This window comes from Pseudopipra pipra, chromosome 4 (genome assembly GCF_036250125.1).
Source record: "Pseudopipra pipra isolate bDixPip1 chromosome 4, bDixPip1.hap1, whole genome shotgun sequence".
Lineage (NCBI taxonomy): Eukaryota > Metazoa > Chordata > Aves > Passeriformes > Pipridae > Pseudopipra > Pseudopipra pipra.
In genome coordinates, this window is record NC_087552.1 from 65,489,466 (window position 1) to 65,510,680 (window position 21,215).

General features: G+C 41.2%; 1 protein-coding gene across 1 annotated transcript; it reads left to right on the forward strand.

The window, feature by feature from the left end:
- Nucleotides 1-12,567: 12,567 nt before the first annotated feature.
- On the forward strand, nt 12,568-20,591 carry GPR78 (G protein-coupled receptor 78). Its single transcript, XM_064653340.1, has 3 exons — nt 12,568-13,985; nt 14,525-14,638; nt 18,563-20,591. Exons 1-3 carry the CDS (start codon nt 13,318-13,320, stop codon nt 18,798-18,800), a joined length of 1,020 nt encoding a protein of 339 aa, XP_064509410.1. The 5' UTR covers nt 12,568-13,317; the 3' UTR covers nt 18,801-20,591.
- Nucleotides 20,592-21,215: the final 624 nt, after the last annotated feature.

Below are 21,215 nucleotides of genomic sequence, written 5' to 3' on the forward strand. Positions count from 1 at the left end.
TTAATTTGGACAGGAAAAAAACTAAACAAAGCAAACCAAAACAATAAAAACCCATGCAAGGAACCTAATAATAAAAAAATGCAATGAGAGGCAAAAGACTGGAAGAGCGTAATGTTTTATTGACAATAATCAAGAAGTGCATTATACAAAACCTAGCAACATGATACAAGAAAAAATAAGTGACTTCAGAATGTGTATGGAAAGTCATGATGTAAGGGATTAATTTTGTTTATTAACCATGCTGATCAGAAATATTTCACTACTATTGCTTGAAATCATCTTCTTTCTCCTATGGAATGTGAAAAATCAAAAGGCTCTTCTGCTGTGTGGTGGTGGGACAGCAGTTTGTACAGTGAAGCTCTGAGCCACCTCTTGGCATTGCAGAAATATGAGTAACACAGGGGCCTTTTCCCTATAGCTCCTAGATGAGTATATCCTTCCTAAACATTGCAGTGCTCCTATCACCCAAAACACATCCGAGGAAATTCAGAGAAGTAAAACAACCAAACAAATTGAACTATGCTTGAATGCTGTAGCCAAACCTGCAGAATTTTCTAAAAAACTAAGAGTTACCAGGTGTTTTCCTCCTTAAAAATACTTGGAGCCATTTTATTTCATTACAGGCTCACTGAAATCCACAGAAAAATGTAAGAGTAAAAATAATTTTTTTATTTCAAAAATAAACACTATTGAGGATTTCCTTAGCATTCAAAATGTGTATTTTGCAAACACAATCCCTGGACCAGGGAGCATGTCAATTAAGAATGATTCTATAGTCATTTCTCTGTAGTTTTAATCTGACACAACCTTATGATACGTCAGTCGTTTCATAGGAGTCTCCCAAGTGTTAAATCTTCAGCTTGTGGTAAATCTGAGCTCTTCTTCAATGAAAGAGGAATTATTTTAAAAATATTGCATAAACAAATGGGTACCATTGATAATGGTAACTGTATAGCATAATGACTTAAGAAAAGACATTCTATATATTTGCATTCCCATTAACCTTATTTCACCATGTACAAAAACTTGTTGCTATATCCATATTTTGGAAGTTCTTTTGCAACTACAAAAGACAGAGCCTTTTCCCATCAAAAACTGTGTTAAAAGCTGGCAGGTGTTTCAATGTAATCTTTTACTGGGGATGCTTCTGCTTCCCATTTCAAAGAGGTGAGAAATGTAGATGTGATCTATGAAAATGTGAAGTCTTTCTGGTAGATGTCTTCACATACTCTGTTTCCATTGTCATAAAGGGAATGGACCAAGTGGGTTCAAAACTAAGTTAATGAGAAATGCTATAGCCAATTAAGTATCATGTTCTATTATGGCCTTATTTATTATATTCTGACTGTTTGTTGCCCCATCTTCCACTCAAATCTCAACCATCTGATTGATAGAGGTATTAGGATATTTGTGTACAGTTTCATAACAAACAGACATTCAATGCATTCAGCTTGACAAAATGGTTGTGAAGCAATTTTGGAACTGCACTTTATTCCGAAAAAAGCAAAAAGCAGTGTCTAGATTAGTCTACTAATTAATGCAGCATATATTCATATAGCAACGTAACTACTTCTACTTGTTTTTTTCAGATATGTGGGCAATAAACACATGCATTGGCCAAATTACCAATTTGCTTTTAGCCTGGACTAGCAAGGCAGGGAGGTTTTCTTTTTAATCATGATCCATTAATGCTTAGCCAGCTGAAAAGAACTCTGAATATGACACCCTTTGCTTTGCAGCACTAATGCTATAAATTGAGAATAATTAAAGGCAATCAATGATGAGAGAACTAGATGCTGGGATGCTGCAGTTTATTCTCAGTGTGGCCCAATATATGCATTCTCAGAGGAGAAAAAAAAAAGACTTAAAATCCTGATTTTTGTTTTGGTTTTCTGTTACTTATATCATCCAAGGACATAGGAAAGGGCAAGCAAAAAAAAAATATACCAAACTGCAGAAAGATAAATAAAATGCAGATAAAGAGCTAAACCAAATCAAAACCAACACGACCTTAAAGAGGACCACTTAGACATTGTTTTTCCTAGTTAATAGAGATTCTTCTCTGATATTCAGCATTTTGTTTATAAACATATTTTTATTTATTTTGTTCTCTTGGAGTCTTTTTTTTTTTGCTACTTAAACCAAAGGAATATGTTTAACCAGAAATGATGATTTGTCCTTGTCTGTATAAACCCACTTGGAAAAGTAAGGTACATGCTTAGTCACACCAGTTTAATCTTCTTGAGTGCCTTTGGGAACAAGGAAACTGAGGCTTCAGCAGAACTGCTGGGCTAAGCTCTGCTGGAAAGCTGCACAGCCAGCTGAACCTGGAAGAAGAAGAGGGAATATGTACAAGCCCATCATCTGGCTTTTAGAGAGGGAGAAACACCACTCTTGGCTCTGCATACTGTTTTGCTATTACCTGGAATCATCAGAAATTTAATCAGGTCAAAATATGCAAAACTGGTTTTGCCCCAAATTCAGGAAGGGATGGGAACAAAGCTTATGGGCTGGGAAGCTTCCACATGCCTCCATCATTCACTAAGAGCATCTTTAAAATGTTAGCCTTGTAAAACAGTACCAATGGTTTCATGAGTCGCAGCTCTCGTTTGTGTTACAGGATTGCTCCTCATAGCCTGCAGAATCGTCTTGCATGTCACTTATATTCAAAAACATAATTTGAAAAATCTGAATGTAGAAATGGCCAGATTTCAATCATTACTTTAATATGAGTTTTGTTATTTTTTTTTTCCTTTTCTTCAACAGCATAATAAAGTTGTCAGGTTTTATTTGTGAGGTAGTTATTATACAAATCAATTTACATAAAAGGCAATTTTAAGTTGAGAATACCATCATGTTATTATGTTTCCTAGAGAATACCAAGGGAAATTGGTTTTGGTTTGCAATATTTAATACTTTGATCAGTGACTTGGGAGATAACATAAGATCACTGATAAAAGCTTTACCTCAAAAAAAATGGAGATAAATAACAAAGAAGAGGAGCAGTCTATAGCCTAGAGTGGTCCAGATCAGTCAGCTAAATAAAAAGAACTATGCAGTATATCCTTTAAAACAACCAGTGTAAAATCGTACCCGTAGGGACATTTAATTTAGCTTATGTTGCTAAGAAGGACCCTCTGAACTTGGGAAGAAAATGACTCAACTTTGAAATCGGCCACAGATGCAAACAGATGTTTATATAAGCCTTGAGCATATATCAGAGTATTTTGCTCCATAATCAGTGAGGTTGGTATTACTTGTAAGTGCATCTAGAAGGCTGTGCTTGATTGTGATTTCCACTCTTAAAGACACATGCTGAAGTGGAGAGGGCTCAAATTGAGTACTGGAAATTGGTGGACTTAATCTGTCAGTTGACAGTAACAGAATTTAGGTAACTGGCTCTCTAAACTGGTGGGGAAATGTATAATTCATCCCCTGGCTGAAGCTAATTCTGAACACATGCAGCTCAGATTTGAACCATACCTTTGTTAGCAGTGAGAGTGATTAGCCAGCAGATTTCCTGCATAAGACTTGTCATCAAGTTGAATTTTTTTTTTATGCTGTAGTCCAAGCAAGAAAATATCATAGCCATTTCTGACAGAATGTCAGAATAAATTATCATAGCTGTTACCTTTATTTTGTTTTATGATCTATAAATCCTCTTAATACACTTTGATTATTGATTTTTAACATTACCTAATTTAAAAAAACCCCACAACTTCCTAGGCTGTGCATAAATCCATTTAAGTTTATCAGACACCTTGCTTTTGAATCCAATTATGCAATGTAATTGGAGAGGAATAGTGCATACATAATTTCAAATAATATAGAGAATTTTACAAAATTAACCTAACTAGCTGTTCCTGGCACATTTTTTACTAGATATATCCAGTCATAAGCAATGAGAAATGCTTCTCACAAGTGCCCTGGTTACTGTGGCCCACAATTGGTTTTATCAACACATTGTCATGGATAGTGATTATTCCTCTGCAGCAGAGCCCGTACTCCATGTAATTTACTTTCAGTCCACCATGATTTGTGTTTGAGGTCCATCCCTGCCCTGTATCCAGTTCAGGGCTCAAAGGCTAATCCCTGAGCTCCAGCAAGTGGGGTGCACATACTGCTCTGAGCAAAAGCTGCATCCTCTGTCCTGGCACATTTCTCACCTGGTATGGTACCTCCTTCACATCACTGACCTTGAGTGATCAGGCATATGACCAAAGATGACAATATTTCATGCCCACAGAAGATGAGGTTTAATGAATTTGCACATTTTGCATGTTGCTTGAATAGTACTGAGAAGTGTAATTATTTGTTGTTTCTGCTGGGGTAATGCATAGGGGCCCCTGCAAGGGTGGCATTTCATAGGTAAAGACTAAAAGACAGAGATTTTAGTCTCTCCTGCACACAGATTTGATGATGTAAATATGGAATGGGACACATCAAATTCTGCTAGCAAGTGGGAGGAGTGGGAGTTGGAGGGAAGATGGAAAAAAAGTGCAGAGTAATGAGGGTACAACTTTGTGAGACATTTCAAGACATTATATTTGTTTTTCTTCAATGTCAGAACAAAATGAAAGCTTACCAAATGCTTCATTAAACTATAGACAAGAAAAGACTCCCTTCTGCCACGCAGTAATTTAGTTACTGGCCTCTGCATGCTCACAACCTGTTTGGATTAAAATAAGGCAGAATTTTTATCCCAGATTACTCTGGCAGATTAAGGAATTAAACCCAAACTTTTTCTGTCTTAGACTTTTAACTGAATTAGCTCAACTAGAAAGGGAGCTTTTCCGACTCCTGGAACATTTTTTGTGGTGAATAAAGGCATTTTTCAGATTCTTTTTTCTTTTTTTTTTTTTTTTTTGGAGCTGCTGTGTCAAAAATATAAGAAGCTGAGTGTGTATTGGAGTGGCAGGGAGAGCTCACGGCAGCCCTACACACCAGTTGCCCAGAACAACTCGGCATATGAGAACAGAACAGAGTATTTTTACTTGCTTAACTCATTGCATGAAGCTAGATGATGGGCACAAAGCTCTGCTTAGCTGTTTCCAAGACTACTGATATGTTAATGAAAACAATTATCCACGAAAGAGACAAAACTCTAAATGACCTTAAGAAGCACAAAAATTAACATAATTACCAAAAAATAATAATTCAGAATAAATTGTTAATTTATAACACATCTCCAAAGAGATTGCAGAAGTTACAGAACTCAGGGACCTCATCAACATAAGGAGGAAGAAGTGTTCTGAGGAAAATTGATCTGCACTGGGCTCACAGGGTAAGAGTTATGGTGCTTCTGAGGACCTGTGTATAGTGAGGTACAACAGAGAGCTTCAGCTGTAGATGATCTCCCAGAGCTCTTGTGGAGAGAAGGAACACACGGCATTTCTTGTCTCTCTATCTGTGGAAGGTCTACATGCCCATCATACTACGGGAACCAGGTTTGAGGAAGCAGCATGAAAAAATGCTATGTGGCAAACAAGTGAAAGTCCAGCCCAAGTGTCACCACAGACACAGGAAAGGTCAGGGCAAGGTTACTCCACACACTGTTTTGGGTAGGAGAACCCTTCCTGCAGTCCTCTACACAGGTGGGCAGAGGTAGTTGTAGGAGGTGTAGGAGCAATAGCTTTAGAGGGCCATTATTTCCACCTGTGCTTTGGTTCTCCATTCCTGAGTTTCTGAAGACTTTACTGTACTGACTTTGATAGCATTTGTTTGTTTGGGGGGGGGGGGTTCCTAGCAGGACTGGGGAGCAACTCCTCCCCTATTCTCCAGATGAAAGCCCATCCCAAGTAAGGATAGAGTGAGACCCAAGGAGGTGTGTGAAATTCTTCACTCCTATGCTTCTGGTGGGAGACTGAATCCCTCTTCCTGCATAATCAGAGGGGCTATGTGTTATTATTGTTCCTAAGCAACTCGCTTACTGTGGGAACCCCTGCTATGCCAGTGCTCAGAGTTTGCATTATACGGTGTCAATTTTGTCCTGGCAGTTTCTTGATTTTCTTTCTTCACCCTACTGAAAGGAGGCCTTTTTGGTGTTGGGTCTTTTTAATAGTCAGTGAAACACACAGTGAAAGGTGTGTGATAATAGAGGCTCTGAGATAGCTGTGCACTCATAATAACCCGTGTTCACATTTAAAAGCCTCAGCCCCAGAGTGTTTCTGTGAAAGCAGCATAGCGCAGGCCTATTTATTACCTGCCAATTCCATTTCTTAGAGTGAAGTTGCCTCTGAGCCAGAGTATTTTCTGCAAAAACATGTTCCTGTGGATGGATGTGGGGGTGGGTGGATGGGTGGGTAGGCAGGACAAAGGGACAGGTGTGATGGGAGGACAGTGCCTAGATATTACAGAATTGCTGTAGAAAATATCTTGGCTATTTACTCCTCAAACCAGATGGTGCCAGTTGATTACCTCCACTGACAGAAGCTGTACCTGTTAGTGAGGGTGTGAAGAAACTGCTCTGCAGTGAGAGCTTAGAGAAAGGCAAACTAATGCTGAAGCAAGATCCTGCCATAGGAAGATTAATTTGTGAAGGTTAAAGGGCGGGGGCAGGGTGAATCCTGTACAACACAGAGCTGTTGCCCTGAGTTATGGGGACTGGTCTGCTGCATGTCCATGGGCAGATAAGTTATGTCTGTCCCATAGGAGGGGATTTGCAGAGCTGAGAGGCGCTATGTCATAATGCCAGAGAAATTTCATGTTTGAGTTCAAACCAAGGTGACCTGTCCATCCCACAAGCCCAGCCTCTCTCTGCTCCTTTGATTCAGCATCTGCCTGAGCAAACAGCTTAGGACAGAGCTCTCCTCTGTGTGCATACTCTCCTTCCTCTGCAACCATCCGAAGGGCTTTGTGCATCTCTGTCCCTGAGCAGCTCAGCACTAGTCCCTGTCAGATCAGCCCTTCCCCTGCACACAGTGGGGTTAATTTTTTCTTGATGTGCTTGCTGAGAGTGCTCTCTATAATAAATAACTATAATCAAAATGGCCTCATCATAGAAGCTTCATACTGTTTCTACAGCTTTATATTTGATTGCTTTCATTTCCACTGTGTTGGTCTTCCCAGTGGCTTTAAGGGACTTATCTTGGATTTGCACTGATTCAGGGAAAGCAGAATCAAACTGTCTCTATAAGATGTGGGGGGAGATTCTGAGGCAGGAAAAGGAGAATTTCTACAGTACAGCAGAAGAACACATGCTGTTTTTTTCATATGTTGGCTCCTGGAACTTCACTGCAACAGTAAATAAATTGCCTCAGCAGTTTGTGAAAAATGCCCTTTAATGTTTGCTGGCCCCTGGAAGTGCTAAACATTGTCACATTTGTTGAAAATGCCAGTAAAAGACTCCTGGGAATTTCATCCCCATGCCTGCAGCTTTGATAAGTTTTATAACAATCTGGTGTAGTACAGCACTGCTAGTAAGAACGACTGTGTTTGTGAGGTACTGAAAAATACCAAGAAAATGCACTCTAATCTTTATTCCTGTCAGATTAGAAATATATTGATATATCAAATGCTTAAAAAGTGGACAAAACAGATGAAAATTGAATGAAACAGATGAATACGTGCCCTTACACTGAGATTCAATAGGATTCTACTTGCCATTTTATTTTTTTCTGGAGCTCCAGAAGAATTGTACTTTTACAAAATGTAAAATTCTGGTTATAGTCCAAGTCCTGAATATTTAACTAAATCAGGAGTAACTCTGTTGTAAAATTAGTCTGTGGAAAGAACTGATACAGTTTGTGTAATTTGAAGAACTTGTCACTAAGTTATTGAAGACAGGATTCAAATGCCCGTGCTATATGCTTGAGGGAACAGTATTCCACCATAAGTATTTCAGTCTGCATTGTAGTTGTAAAGCTGTTGGGTGTAAAAGCTAGTTAGTGTTGTTTACCTCCTGATACAAACTTCCCTGAAATAAATACATTTGGCTGCTAAGTAGAATAGCATCTTTTTGCTTTCACATTTTTGCATTATACTCAAGGGGGAAAAAAAAAGAAGAAAAGGGAAAAAAAGAAGAAAAGAAAAAAAAAAAAAAGAAAATCTGGCCAGCTGTATTCCAAAGCCAAATTCTGCAATTTAGAATTCTGGTTCTATCTGCTTATGTTGTTAAAGAAGAAGAAGAGAAAACAAACCAGTAGCCATACATACAAACACGTATCCATACATATTCATTTTTAGAACTGTATGTCAACTAAAACTGATTTGAATTCTGTGAATATTTTGGGTTTTTTCCTGTCATCTTCCAGTATTTGTGCTTCCATTTCCATTAAGAACATCAAGAAAGGAATCATAGAATCATTTAAGTTTGAAATGTCCCTTAAGATCATCAAGTCTAACTGCTAACCCAGGACTGCCAAGTCCCCACTAAGCCATGTCCCTAAGTGCCACATCTACATTTAAAAGACATTTAAAGGTTTTGTAAATACCTCCAGGGATGATGACAACCGTTTCTCTGGGCAGCTCATTTCAATTCTTGACAATCCTTTCAAGGAAGAAATTTTTCCTAATATCCAATCTAAATCTCACCTGGTGGAACTTGAGGCCATTTCCTCTCATCCTGTCACTTGTTCCCTGGGAGGAGACATTGACACCTCCCTCACCCCCCCCACCTCCTCACACCCCCCCCCATCTACAACTTCCCTTCAGATAGCTGTAGAGAGTGGTAAGGTTTCTCATGAGTTTCCTTTTCTCCAGGCTAAACAGCCCCAGCTCCCTCAGCCGCTCCTTATAAGAGTTGTGCTGCAGACCCTTCACCAGCTCTGTTGCCCTCCATCTTCCAAAAAAAATATTATCTTCTGGAATTATTTTGAGATCAATTTTTGTAGACTCTAGGAATGTGTCTAGTATGCATAAACACAAACACAAGTCAAAAGATTTTTGCAAGTGTCCAAATTTGATACAACTGCAAGATTATCTGTTGAACTTTGAGACTCCCTATTACAGTATTTAGGCAATTTTGAAGCAATTTTGGTCTGCAGAACTGTGACGTGGTTGAGCTTCTTATTTCTTTTGCTCTTCTACCTTCCCAGGTAGTTATGACAGACACACATACTTTTTACTGCTCCATTTTTTTCCCTGCAAAGTAGAGTTCTACTGAAGGAATGTGTGGACTTTACACGTGTGGAGTTTGTCTTTACTCCATTTTAGGAAGAAAGGATAGAGTTATTCCATAGGTGGTATATGTACCTACTAGAATTCTGCCACAGGAACAGTCTTGTAGAATTGTATTATACTGATGAGTCTGGCTTTGCATCTTTTCTTTAGAGCCTAACAACCTGTTGGTTGTCACAATACTACTACCTACTTGTTATTTGTCTTATTGTTCCAGGAACAAAAAAATCTGTACTAGTCTGCCAAATAAACCCTAAATAAACCCTGCTTGGTCAAAGACCCTATAGTCCAAATCCTAATAAAATAAGTCTCTGAGAAGAAAGAGAAGTTGCTGATGAGACTTGAAGAACTGAAGGACCCTGTCTTAACTAAAGCTTCATAGGCTAAAACTAATGCAACAGTAACAGCATACCTGTTGCCATTGTGGTAGTGAGAAGATATTTCTCGGTGCTTCTCAGGAACTATGAGTAGCAGAGCTGTTTACAGAACATAGTGAAAAACCTCATGAGTATTAATCAGTCCTACTCACTTTTGAAATGGGTCACTTTTTAGCAAGTGGCCTAGAAGTGAAAAGCTTTCTTCTTAACATCACTTCCATGAGTCATCCCATTTCCCCCATATTGGTTAATATAATTTAATTTCCCTTTCTTTGCCTGTCATAAGAAAAACTGGGAAAAAGGGTTGCTTTTCTCTGTACTTGCAAATTAATTGATATAATTTGTTTGAGATCTCCTTCTTTCATGGTGCTTTCTTAAATTTAGAACCAAATTAAATGTGTTCCTAGCCATTGTAGAATACATTGATTAGAACTGAATTATGCTCAGTTGTGATCTACGTTGAAATTTCCATGACACATCTCTCCTGGAGCGAAACTAAAAAGGAATTTGAATCTCCTCTATTCCTTTCCAATGAATACAGTCCATTAACCATTAAATCCAAGAAGTTGTGGTCAATATTTAGAACAGATGAATGTGTAGATTTAATAAATGATGCGGCTATTAGAAAAAAAGTCTCAAGTACTTACCTAATCTGTGTTAACTAAATAGCCTATGTCTATTAAAGGATAATTAATGACAAGAACATCTATTTTTTTCCTTTTGTAAATTTTATTGCAGCAGTCTCCACAGTCACCAGTTTCAATCAAGATAGGATCCTTGATTATGACAGTAAATACTAAGATTTTGATTGAGAAAATGTGTGTGCTTAGTATGACTGCTGTGAACATTTGCATATTGTGAGCATTTACATATGTCAGCTTATATACAAAAAGATAACAGGAATATATGTGTTTTCAGGGGCTGTGGTGCCAGTGCCCACCTTTACAAACCCACCGTGGCAAGTTCAAGCCTTCTGGTCTCTCACAGGTGACTGTTTTCAACCTCATACACTGTAAGTGGGCACTTGAACATCAGATTGAAAGGTGTCTGGTATTCATACCATGCTATAGGTTGCTGCCTGTAAATGGGAAAGGGTCAACAGAGGACTGACATTCCACAGGAAACCACTTGTATGCTTAACTTATCACCTTGACAAAGCTCCACAGAATATAAAAGGGAAAATCTTCCAATCTCATCCCTACTGGGTTTTTTAAGCCCAGAATATTGTTGCAATGGACCATAAAACTCAATGTACGTGTGAAAAAGCAGAATCTTCTTTTTTCCTGACTTTTTGCCACCTTCTTGTTTTATTGTCTTATGTTGATGTATTCTTTCTTCTTTAGTTTTTAGAAACAAATAATTCTTCATTTGAAAAGGCTGCATGAAAGGAATTGTGCATGTATGTGTAGAAGAGAGAAAGAGACAGAAGTTGTCTTCTGTCTGGATCCAACAGTAAACAGCTTCTCGAGTAACTATCACACTGAGAGAACAGCACATCTAGGTTGTTCCTGTGATGACACAAAGTAGCATCTACCCCACCTGATATCATTACACAGACAGCCTCTAATCCCAGATGACTAACATAAAAGCTCCATAACCTTGTGATACTATTAAATGAAAGGTAAGTCATATATGGGTTATGACGAGTTGTAACTGTAAGAATTGCTGTTGTCAGAGAGGGAGTAATCGCAGAACCTTTGCTCTGCAATGATATAACCAGGTTATCCCACAGTGGTTCATTTCTTCCCAACCCTTCCCAGACAGTGTTGGCTCTCTGATGATACAAATGCAACAACTGAACTCTTGGAGAACTGGTATTGTCATGCTTTTATAGATTTTTCTTCCTCAAATGCTTACACAGATATATATTGGATCTTTGTTCGTCAAGTGTAATCGTTGTCAAATGTATCTGCACTTTTTTAACTTTTGAAATGACATCTTTCTAATCAAAGAAAATGCTCATCTTCTTTCCACCACGAGGAATAATACAGTACTGGTTCTCTTCCAAAGAACAAATCTCATGTCTTGTGGCTTTGCTCTTTCCTTAAGACATATAATTTACCACAGCAACCTTTTCAATTAGACCCTGATCCAAAACTTATAACTGCTGTTGGGGAAAAAAAACCATAACCAAAAAACAACAAAACCAACATTGCCTTCAGGCTCTTTCAAGCAGTTTTGTGTACAGTTATCCACACAATGGTCACACTTGCGTGACAAGGCTACATTGTAGGGACAATATATACAATACAGAATTTCCTTGGGATATTAATAGTAATTTTGGATAGTAGGAAAGCTACCTTTTCTTCTCCTTTTTCTTCATGTCAGTTCTGGCGATCAACTGTAAAATGTGACAGTGATTAGACATGGCAGCTTTTTCTTTTATCAGTGTTTTGATGCACCAAAACTTACTCCTTCTGTTTTCTCACTCTCTCTTTATTTATTTATTTATTTATTTTAAATCTAAGAGAAAGATTTATGGCATCTTTGGGAAATAGCCCTATGAACCACATTTCTCACTGCTGCAGAGGGGGAATTTCTGTCCTCTTTCATGCCTGTCTTTACAGCTTTTGCCACAATGTGATAACAGAAAGAACCTTTCCTACATCACACTATCGTGTTAACACTGTGAATGGAAAATGGCAAAGAGGGAGACTTTAATTTTCCACGGAATGTGCAGCACTACCCAAATGTGGGCTCTTGTTCAGCCAGCTGGTGCATCCAAGCAGTCAAAGTGCAGTCTCTGGCCAAGCAACATCCCTCACTGCTGGCCAATGTGGTGACAGTGTGAATACCCAGAGGGCAATCTGCTGAAGGGGGAAAAGGGCAAGCAATCCCTCAGATGGAGGGGGATGAGCCTGCCAAGAGGCACAGACACCAACTTTTGTACAGGTTCCAGGAGCACCGGAAGCAGCTGGCGCGCTCAGGGTGTGCCTGAGCAGAGCGCAGGGATCAAACTACTACTAACTCCTCTTCAGGTCTGATCCTCCCTGAGCTGCACAGTAGCCAAAAGTTGGGCTCCCTGTCGCTCTCGCCTGCGATCTGGGAGTGGATCAGCCCGACGCCGCGATCCCTGGATGAGCCTCTGCCTCGCAGCCGCTCTTCTGCGCATGAGTCGCTGCGGGAGGCTCCGCGGCTGGAGTATTTGAGGGGCTGGGCAGCGGGGGAAGATGCTCAGTGCCTGCGGAGGCCGAGTGCACGGCGGAGCGGAGCCGCGGCGGGGCATGGAGGGGGCTCCGGCGCGGGGGGGCCCGCGGACCGCGGCCTGAAGCCCCTGGCTGTGCGGCCGTCGGGGCATCGCCGCTCCAGCACCGCGGACAGCGCACGGCGAGCGTCGCGGTGCCGGATCCCGCCTCGGCTCCCGCCCCGCTCCCCACGGCCCCAGCTCCCCGGGGTCCGGCCCCCGGGCGCCCCGGACCCCCTAAGAATCGCTCCTGCTCCGATTCTCGGGTACCTCCACCTTCCATCTACCTCCCGATCCAGCCACTGCGCACCCCGGCGCCCTTCTACCCTCGGCTTCCGCCCCGCTCCTCCCGGCCCCTGCTCCCCCGCTGCCTGACTCTGCTGTCAGAGAATCCCGCTCCCCCTGGGGTCCTCTTCCCTCTGCCCCGCTCCCCTCGCCCCTCTCTCTGCACCTTGGACCCCGCTGCCCGCTCCCTGCTCCTCTCCCTGCGCCCCGCGGCCCCCGGCGCTGCCCCCCGGCCCCTGCCCCGCCGCCGGCACCATGCGCGGGCGGCCGCGTTGGGCGGCAGGCGAGGCTGCGGTGCCGGCGCGGGTGCCCCCTTCCTCCTGCCCTCGCCCACTCCAGAGGACCCGCTGAGAGATGGACTTGGCAGGCGTGCTGCTGGCGCTGCTCCTCGTGCTGGTGCTGGTTGTCTCTCTGCTCTCCAACCTCCTGGTGCTGCTATGCTTCGTCTACAGTACAGAGATCCGCAAGCAGGTCGCCGGGGTTTTCCTGGTGAACTTATCCTTCTGCAACCTGCTCCTCACCGTCCTGAACATGCCTTTTACGCTGCTGGGCATCCTGAGGAACCAGCAACCCCTCGGGGGCTGTATCTGCAAAGCGGTGGGTTTCCTGGAAACTTTCCTGACTTCCAACACGATGCTGAGCATGGCAGCACTCAGCATCGACAAATGGATTGCCGTGGTGTTCCCCTTAAGCTACACCAGCAAGATGCGGTATAAAGACGCTGTGATACTGATGGGCTACTCGTGGCTCCACTCCCTCACGTTCCCCTTGGTATCCTTGTTTTACTCATGGGTAGATTACAACAGCGTTTATGCCTCTTGCACCCTACACCTGAAGGAAGAGTCGGAGCGAAGAAGGTTTACGGTGTTCACCATTGTCTTTCACTCCACCAGTTTCATGCTGTCTCTGGTGATTTTGTGCTTCACCTATTTAAAGGTGTTAAAAGTTGCCCGGTTCCACTGCAAGCGGATAGACATTATTACCATGCAGACTCTGGTTTTGCTGGTGGATATCCACCCCAGGTAATGCGTGCGTGTTCGGACTCACAGACCCTGGGCATTCGCGGTAGGTACCCCGGGCGGAGAGAATGTCCTGCCTCCCCAGCACTTCCTGCCTGCCCCGGCCACATGGCGAGCGCTCCTGCCTCTAGTTTCAGATGCTGCTTAGTGCCAGGAACGGTGGCTCGTGCATTTGTAACCTTCTCTGTTTAAATGCTAATCCGGCTAGCCGGGTGCTCCCACTTGGCTGAGCTCCTCTTAAGAGGGAACCACTGCTATGGTGAGTGCGATCGTCCCGAGGCTCAGCGGGGCCGGGGCTGCCCTCATCTCTCCCGGGGATCTGCCCTGCTCTCCCCTGGGGGGCTGCCCTCGTCCCCTCAGGGGCTGCCTTTCCTCCAGACTGGGACTGCCGTCCTCTCCCCGGGGACTGCCTTCGCCTTCCCTCCCCTTCCCTTCCCTGGCGCAGGGGCTTTTGGGCCGAAAGAGTCCTTTCCGTCTCCTTTGGGTTCACGTTGCGCCTCCTCCCTTGCCTTAACTCCCCTACTGCTCTTTTCCCTTCGCAGTGTGAAGCAGCGCTGTCTGAACGAGCAGAAACGGAGGAGGCAGCGAGCTACCAAGAAAATCAGTATTTTTATAGGGTCGTTCGTGATCTGTTTTGGTCCTTACATTATCACCAGGTTAGTATCCCCTGTTGGGGTGAGGGACTTTGCGAGAAGGGGATACCCTGTGATGCGAAGATGCCCGGGGAACCTACAGCTAATTTTGGGGTGCCAGACACCAGAACGGACACCCGGGGCCGGTTCTGAGGGCAGAGCACACCAAACAGACACCCGCAAACACCCACTCTGACACGCCGCTCCTGCTCGCGCCCACAGCCCTGGGGCGCAGCTCAGCCAGCCTCTGGCTCTCCTTCCCTCATTGCAGCCAGGTCTGGGCGCCTCTGCCAAGAGCAAGAGGCTTTTAGGACAAGTACCAGGAATTAATTACATGCCAATGGGAGATAAAAGCAGTTTAAAAGACTCGCCACCCTTCCTTATTAGCACAACCCGAGAAACAGAAAGGAAAGCAGACAGACTTTCCTGATTAGCTTAAGTCTTTTTTTTTTTTTTTTTTTTTTTAAGGCATAAACCAAGCTTGCTGCTGTTGGAAGCTGAGGTGATATAATTTAAATTTGCCCAGGCTGATAATTTGTCAGATAAGCTTTCTGTCTGGAAACATTAGTGTCTGTAAATATATGGCTAATGGTGCAGCACAGCCTTGTGATGAGGTGTAAAAGTTAGGTCTCAGGAAAACCAATAATTAGACTTTTAAAATGTATAGGAAACACTGTGCTTCTCAACTGCACAGAATTATAAGCATCCATCCTGGTGGTTTACACCTTTTTAATTGCTTATGCACTGTTGTAATTATTGTACTTGTATAGTCTTTATACAATATATGTTTATTATTTTTAAATTTTGCATAAACCAGTGATCTGGAAGCCAATGTAATTATATTGAATCGCAGCACCTCAGATTTAGCCTTTCATCTCTGAACTAAAATGGGCTATGTCTTTCACAGGTGATTTTTAAAAAAATATTTTCTACTTCACAGTGTGTTCAAGACAGCCTTGAAGAGGAGTGACTTCTGTCGAGGAAGGTAGTCTGCAAAACCCCCTAGCGAGGGCTTCCTTAAGGTTGCTACCAAACTGCCAGTGTCTGCAGCCACACCAGCTCACAGAAATTGGCCAGCTTTATGCTCTGACCTTACACGGTCACATACATCTAGGCCTTTTATGGCCATTGTCACTGCCCTTTTCTTACATGAGTGGGGGATAGATTAAGGCCAGTGCACAAAACAGACAATGTTTTTTAATCTTTAAAAGTGACATTTATTTCAGTCCCCATTTACATGTTGGAAGGGATTCCTAACTAATCTCCTGGATAACCATGTCTTTTTTTCTGCAGTTGGAAGGTTTATTGCAAATCTTAACATTACATCACAGAGTTAAAAGGTTAATTGATCACTGTACAGTACATTTTGAGCCATTTTCTATTCACTTTTGCCATAATCAAGATGTAATTATATTGAGCAAAGTGGATTTTGCCATCTTCTTTCCATCTAAACATTACCAAGCTCAGCAAACTCCAAGCATGGCCACATTTTTCAGGGTGGAGATATTTCTCATAAACTTCTAAAATAAAAGTTACTTCCTTCTTCAGACCTTGCATTTGGCAAGCATGAGGTGGTGCATTTTCTATGTGTGACAAACTGATACAGCCTGAGTCACTACACAGAAGGCTGAGGGCTGGTCTATGGAAATGTATGTCAAGGTACAGCTTCTGTCTCAGTCACAAGGACTGAGCTGGTTCAGTGACAGCAAAATGAGGAGGTTTTGGGGAGGGCATCCTGAAAGGCTCTTTGTCCCAAAGATGGTACCAAGACAGCACTACATGATAGGTGGTGATGGAGGTGAGGTCAGAGGACTTGCTGCCATGCCTGTTTTCCCATTCTTCTCCCATTCTGGTTTTTCGGGGGTGATACTGAAGCAATCTCTGGGGAGGCAATGTAAAAGACATTATCCCCGTTTTTTTGCTCTTGGTCTGGTGACTCAGGTTGTGCTGTGAGCTCTGTGTTTGCTCCTCATTTCAGAAATTTGAATGAGATTAGGATCATTAGCAATATATTCATCTGTTCACTAATATCTGACAGATGAATTTCATTTCTTTTGTAATAGCCCTGAAAACAAGAAAATGATACTAAGATGCATTCACATGGGTATTTCTAAGGCTGAATTGTTTTGGCCAGACCCTTTATCTTATTAAAATCTGTGTAATTTTTTGTCTGTTGGCTTCAGTGCAATTAAGTTTGAACCCATAATGCATTATTTGGAACACATAGTAATACATCTGTTTTCATGACTGAAGGACACCTTAGTGTTCTTATTTAGTGTCTTTATAAAAACATCAGTTATGTAATTAACAATTGTATATTTCTTGCATTTGGATAGTATGCAGGATGGGATAAATCAAAGTAATCAGTAGCAAGTGTAATTTATGGTGCATTTATTTTTCACAATTTGTGTCTTCCTGTTCTATCTGTTTTGAATTCACTGGAAATTTTTCCAAGCAGCTTCAGGCAGAAGTCACCTGTTTTTTAATGCTCTTGTCATAGGAATGATTTTACTTTTACTCATAGAAATAAGAAATTTTCCTGTCACTTGTTGCGATGTTCAGTCCTAGTGGTTGTAAGTCAACTTTTCTAAGAGGAGGGATTGGAATAGCTTAAAAAATCAACACCCTCCAAGCTGGGAACTCTGCTCTTTGGAAAGAGGACAGAAGGTTCTTCAAGCCTTGAGAAAGCTTCTGATCTGACATCTTCAAACAGTGGTGTTTTAGGGTACAGAAAAGGGCTATTTTATCTCACTGTACATTTTTTTTTTCTTCTGGAATGAATAGAGCAAAGCAGTAAATTCTTGCTCCTGCAAAAGGTTTTACAAAAGATTTACAGAAAATAAAATCTTCTCACCCTGTTGTTTCCACCTTCCTGGAGGGCTTGCCCACTACTGATGAGCTGGGCGAGACATTTGCTGGAACAGTCTGAAGGATTGATCTCACTTCTGTGGAAAAATTGTTTAACTTAGTTGCAGTTTCTCCCCCCATGATTAATACATCCCTCACAGCTGAGGTGCTGAGGCCACTAATCATCCGTGAAGCACAGACAGGAAGACACAGGTCTGGAGGCAGCTGCCTGGTCATATAATGATGATAAAAGTGTTGTCTCCGTGTTTTCTTTGGCCAAACTCATGGTCAGCTTAGTGAACACAAAAACTTTCATGGGTAAGTAGATGCAGGTGTGCTCCTAAGCATACTGTGAGATTGCAGGTGCCACTAAAAGCTCTCTGAGATACTGCCAAGTTGTTCTTCGTACTACAATGGTCTGACACAAATCCTCTTTGCACCTGTGATAATTCACCAGCAGGGTGTAATGAAGGTTCGCTTGTCTGTGTCTGAGGGGATGGATTCAGTGATCTAGACCAGGTTTCTGATGTCATTTGAGATGTTGCATAGTATCCAAATCCTTTACCTAGCCTGGCACATATGCCACAGACTCACAGCTTCCAGGAGCAGCAGCCTGATGCCAATGGGATTATATCCAAATGTTTCAAGTGCCGCTAGACAGCTCTACTTAGGCAACTGAGTTCAGTGAGTCTGGATGCCATGAGCCACATGTGTCTATCTCAAGCTTGCCATGGGAGAGAGGTAGTCAATTATGCCACCAAAATTTTGACCACTTACCAGCACAACTCTCTAAATTCAGAAAGTGAGCAATAGACTGCAGGACTTTCTTCTCTCCGATGCACAGAAGCGTTACCATTGAATACATAGTTTTTTCCTCTTTCCATAGAGGAAATTCTTTTTGTCTCCCAGTGGCTTTGCAAAAGGTCACTTTGTCTTTATTGAAAGCAAGGACTAAGTAAGTACAGGGCTCTTCTCCTGCAGGGACTGTGTGCTGTAACAAAATAAGTGTTACTTGAATGTTTCATGAAGCATGAGTTGAGCACAGGGCTCAGTGTGAATATTAGCACTTAAGTGTTTCCATTTCTCTTTAATGTTTAACAGGTTGATAGAGCTCCTTCCTTTTGTTACCATAAATTACTACTGGGGAATTATAAGCAAGTGCCTCACCTACAGTAAGGCTGCATCAGATCCATTTGTTTACTCACTTTTGCGTCAACAGTACAAAAAAGTTTTGATCAACATCGTCAACAGGATACTTAAGAGGGACCTGTATCCTTCATCGGGGTACAACAGTTCTCTCGACACTGAAAACGATTACTGCTTGCACAGAACAAACTAACAACATGAAAGCATTCCCCTTCGAGTGAGACAGGTGTTTGCTGCTGCTGGAAAGCTGCCTTTTCCCTCTCATGCTGACAGTGCTGACAGTGTCTCCAGGGTGTGAAAGCTGCATAATGTGATACATTTCATCGTGGACTTTCATGAAAGGCTCTTCCCTGGTCTGCAGCCAAGCACAATACACGGCAAAGCCTTGTCCCTGGTTGAATGGAGTTGGCTGGAGGGGTCTTAAGAGAGCATTTCAAGGCTTTAGAGAAGCTTAGAGAGCTTTTAATGTTTCATATCTGAAGACTTGGTATGTCTTGGAGCGTTCCACATCAGACGAGATATTCCAGTGTTTCTGGGACGACAGGAATCCCCAGATTGGAAGGAGAGGTTCAGAGTCTTCTGTGCTGCACATATAACTTGGCAATCCAGGATCTGCTCTGTTGGTTTTAAACATTAAAAATGAGTCTTTTAATTGATTGATTTATTGTATTGGTGCCTCAAGTGAGTCAGCACTTTGAATCTGAGATTGTTGTTATTATTATTTATTACTAGGCATCATGATTGTAACATAGCCTTTAGGAAGTGGTACATATATTTGATATTCCAGTATTCTATCAAGCATAACCAAAGTCCACATATCTGAGTTACTAATATTTAGCACTTCAGTGGTATGTGATTACAATAACTGCAGCAACAATAATGATGACATATATGGAATTTAGTTAAATAGCACTGTAGTTCCATCACTGAGATAGTAGTCCTATTCAAACAAGCTTTTATTCAGAAAAAAAAAATCAGTTAGACAGTAGAAGTGACAGATACCACTGTGTTTAAGATATATTATGTCAGAAGCTATCTGTTTTCAAAGAAAAGGCTAAAATATATTAATTCTTTTTAAGGGATATATAATGTGTAAAATATTTCACGCATTGGCTATACATGGTGAATTGTAATAATATTGTACAACCTTTTCCTTGATAATGATCAGTTAATCTGGTGATTTTTATTGATAACAAGAGATGTGCAAGAGATATTATAACAGACCTGCTGCCAAATGCCCGGAAATATAAAGCTGCTTTGTTATTATATGCATTTTTCTCTTTTTTTTTCTTTTTAAATCTAAACAGGCTTTGGAAAAATGTGGCAATTATTTTTGAACAATATTCCTTTGATTATATAAGACATTTATTAAAATTTAAAAATTCTAAGGCATTCAATAAGCTAATATTTTCTAATTGAGTACCTAAGGGGAAAATTAAAGCAATTCTAAAGTATATTTTAAGAAAAATGAAAAGAAAGACGACAGTAGAGAACTCTTATTTTTATGTAACAATGGACTTGACCCTGTGAAGCATTGAGAAGGCTACTTCTGGTTGAACTAAGAATATAAGCATGTGATTAGGCACAAATATAATTTCCTTTGAAGTTAACAGCTCTGTTTCCATGCTGAAAATTAAGTATATGCTTAATCGTTTTTTAAAATCAGTGTTGAGCCATCAGCACATTGAGAGGGTTTTCCCCACCATCTACAATGAGGAAGGAGAGTGTCTTGTTCAGTCCCACTGAAGTCAAAGAAAGGTGATGCTGCATAACAGATACAATGTTCTCTTACCTCCTGCTTTTAATCTCTGGGGCCTTTATGATGCGCTTTTTTTTTTCCCCCATGCAAGTACCTTAGGCCTCTGTGCTTTGCATCTATAGTTCTGCCTGTGTTTAAATTGAATGTACTATAATGGTTTTGTCTTCTTAGTAAAGTATTTGTACTCTCTTCAATTTTGTGTAAATACAGTATTTCAGAAAGAAAGAGTCGTCTGTGGAATCTTTCCAGTTTTCCTTACTTCCTGTTTGTCTCCCCATTCCACCCCCTCTGCCTTGCTGCTAGAAGAACCTGATGCTTCAGTCTTTCATTTCAGTTGCAACATCACTCTGTTGGGGGTGGGAGGGATGCTAAATTTTCACTAATTTTTTAGTCAGTTTTGTGCCAAAGAGTTTTAATAGACTACAGCAGCTATCTATGAATAAACATGAGCTTAATGGTACTTACAATTTTTAGCTTAGCCTTGGTTTCATAAACAGAATGGTCCTCACTTTGAGAAAGGAATATGTTACATATAGTAAAGTGTATTAAACTGTTACCTGCAAGATATACAAATCAAATAAAACTTTATTATTAAAGAAAATGGTAGAGGAGAAAAAAAACTCTAAAGCTATTACAATAACAAATTTCTAAAGCTATTAAACTATAAGCTGAATTTTAAAGGTATAAAACAGAACACAGCTAAACTGCTACATCTGTTATTAAGTTAATAAATGAAGCTTATTTATGCCAGTTGAGGGTGTACACTTTACAATACCACTCAGTATCACAAAGCATTGAATATTTCTGGAGGTTCTCAGGTCCAGATGGGAAAAAAAAAAAATAGAAAAA

Excerpts from the sequence above, each read along its gene's own strand:
- GPR78 (XM_064653340.1), top strand. The coding sequence starts at position 13,318 with ATGGACTTGGCAGGCGTGCTGCTGGCGCTGCTCCTCGTGCTGGTGCTG. Across the intron at positions 13,986-14,524 it reads CTGGTGGATATCCACCCCAG|TGTGAAGCAGCGCTGTCTGA; the intron begins GTAATGCGTGCG and ends TTCCCTTCGCAG. Across the intron at positions 14,639-18,562 it reads GGTCCTTACATTATCACCAG|GTTGATAGAGCTCCTTCCTT; the intron begins GTTAGTATCCCC and ends AATGTTTAACAG.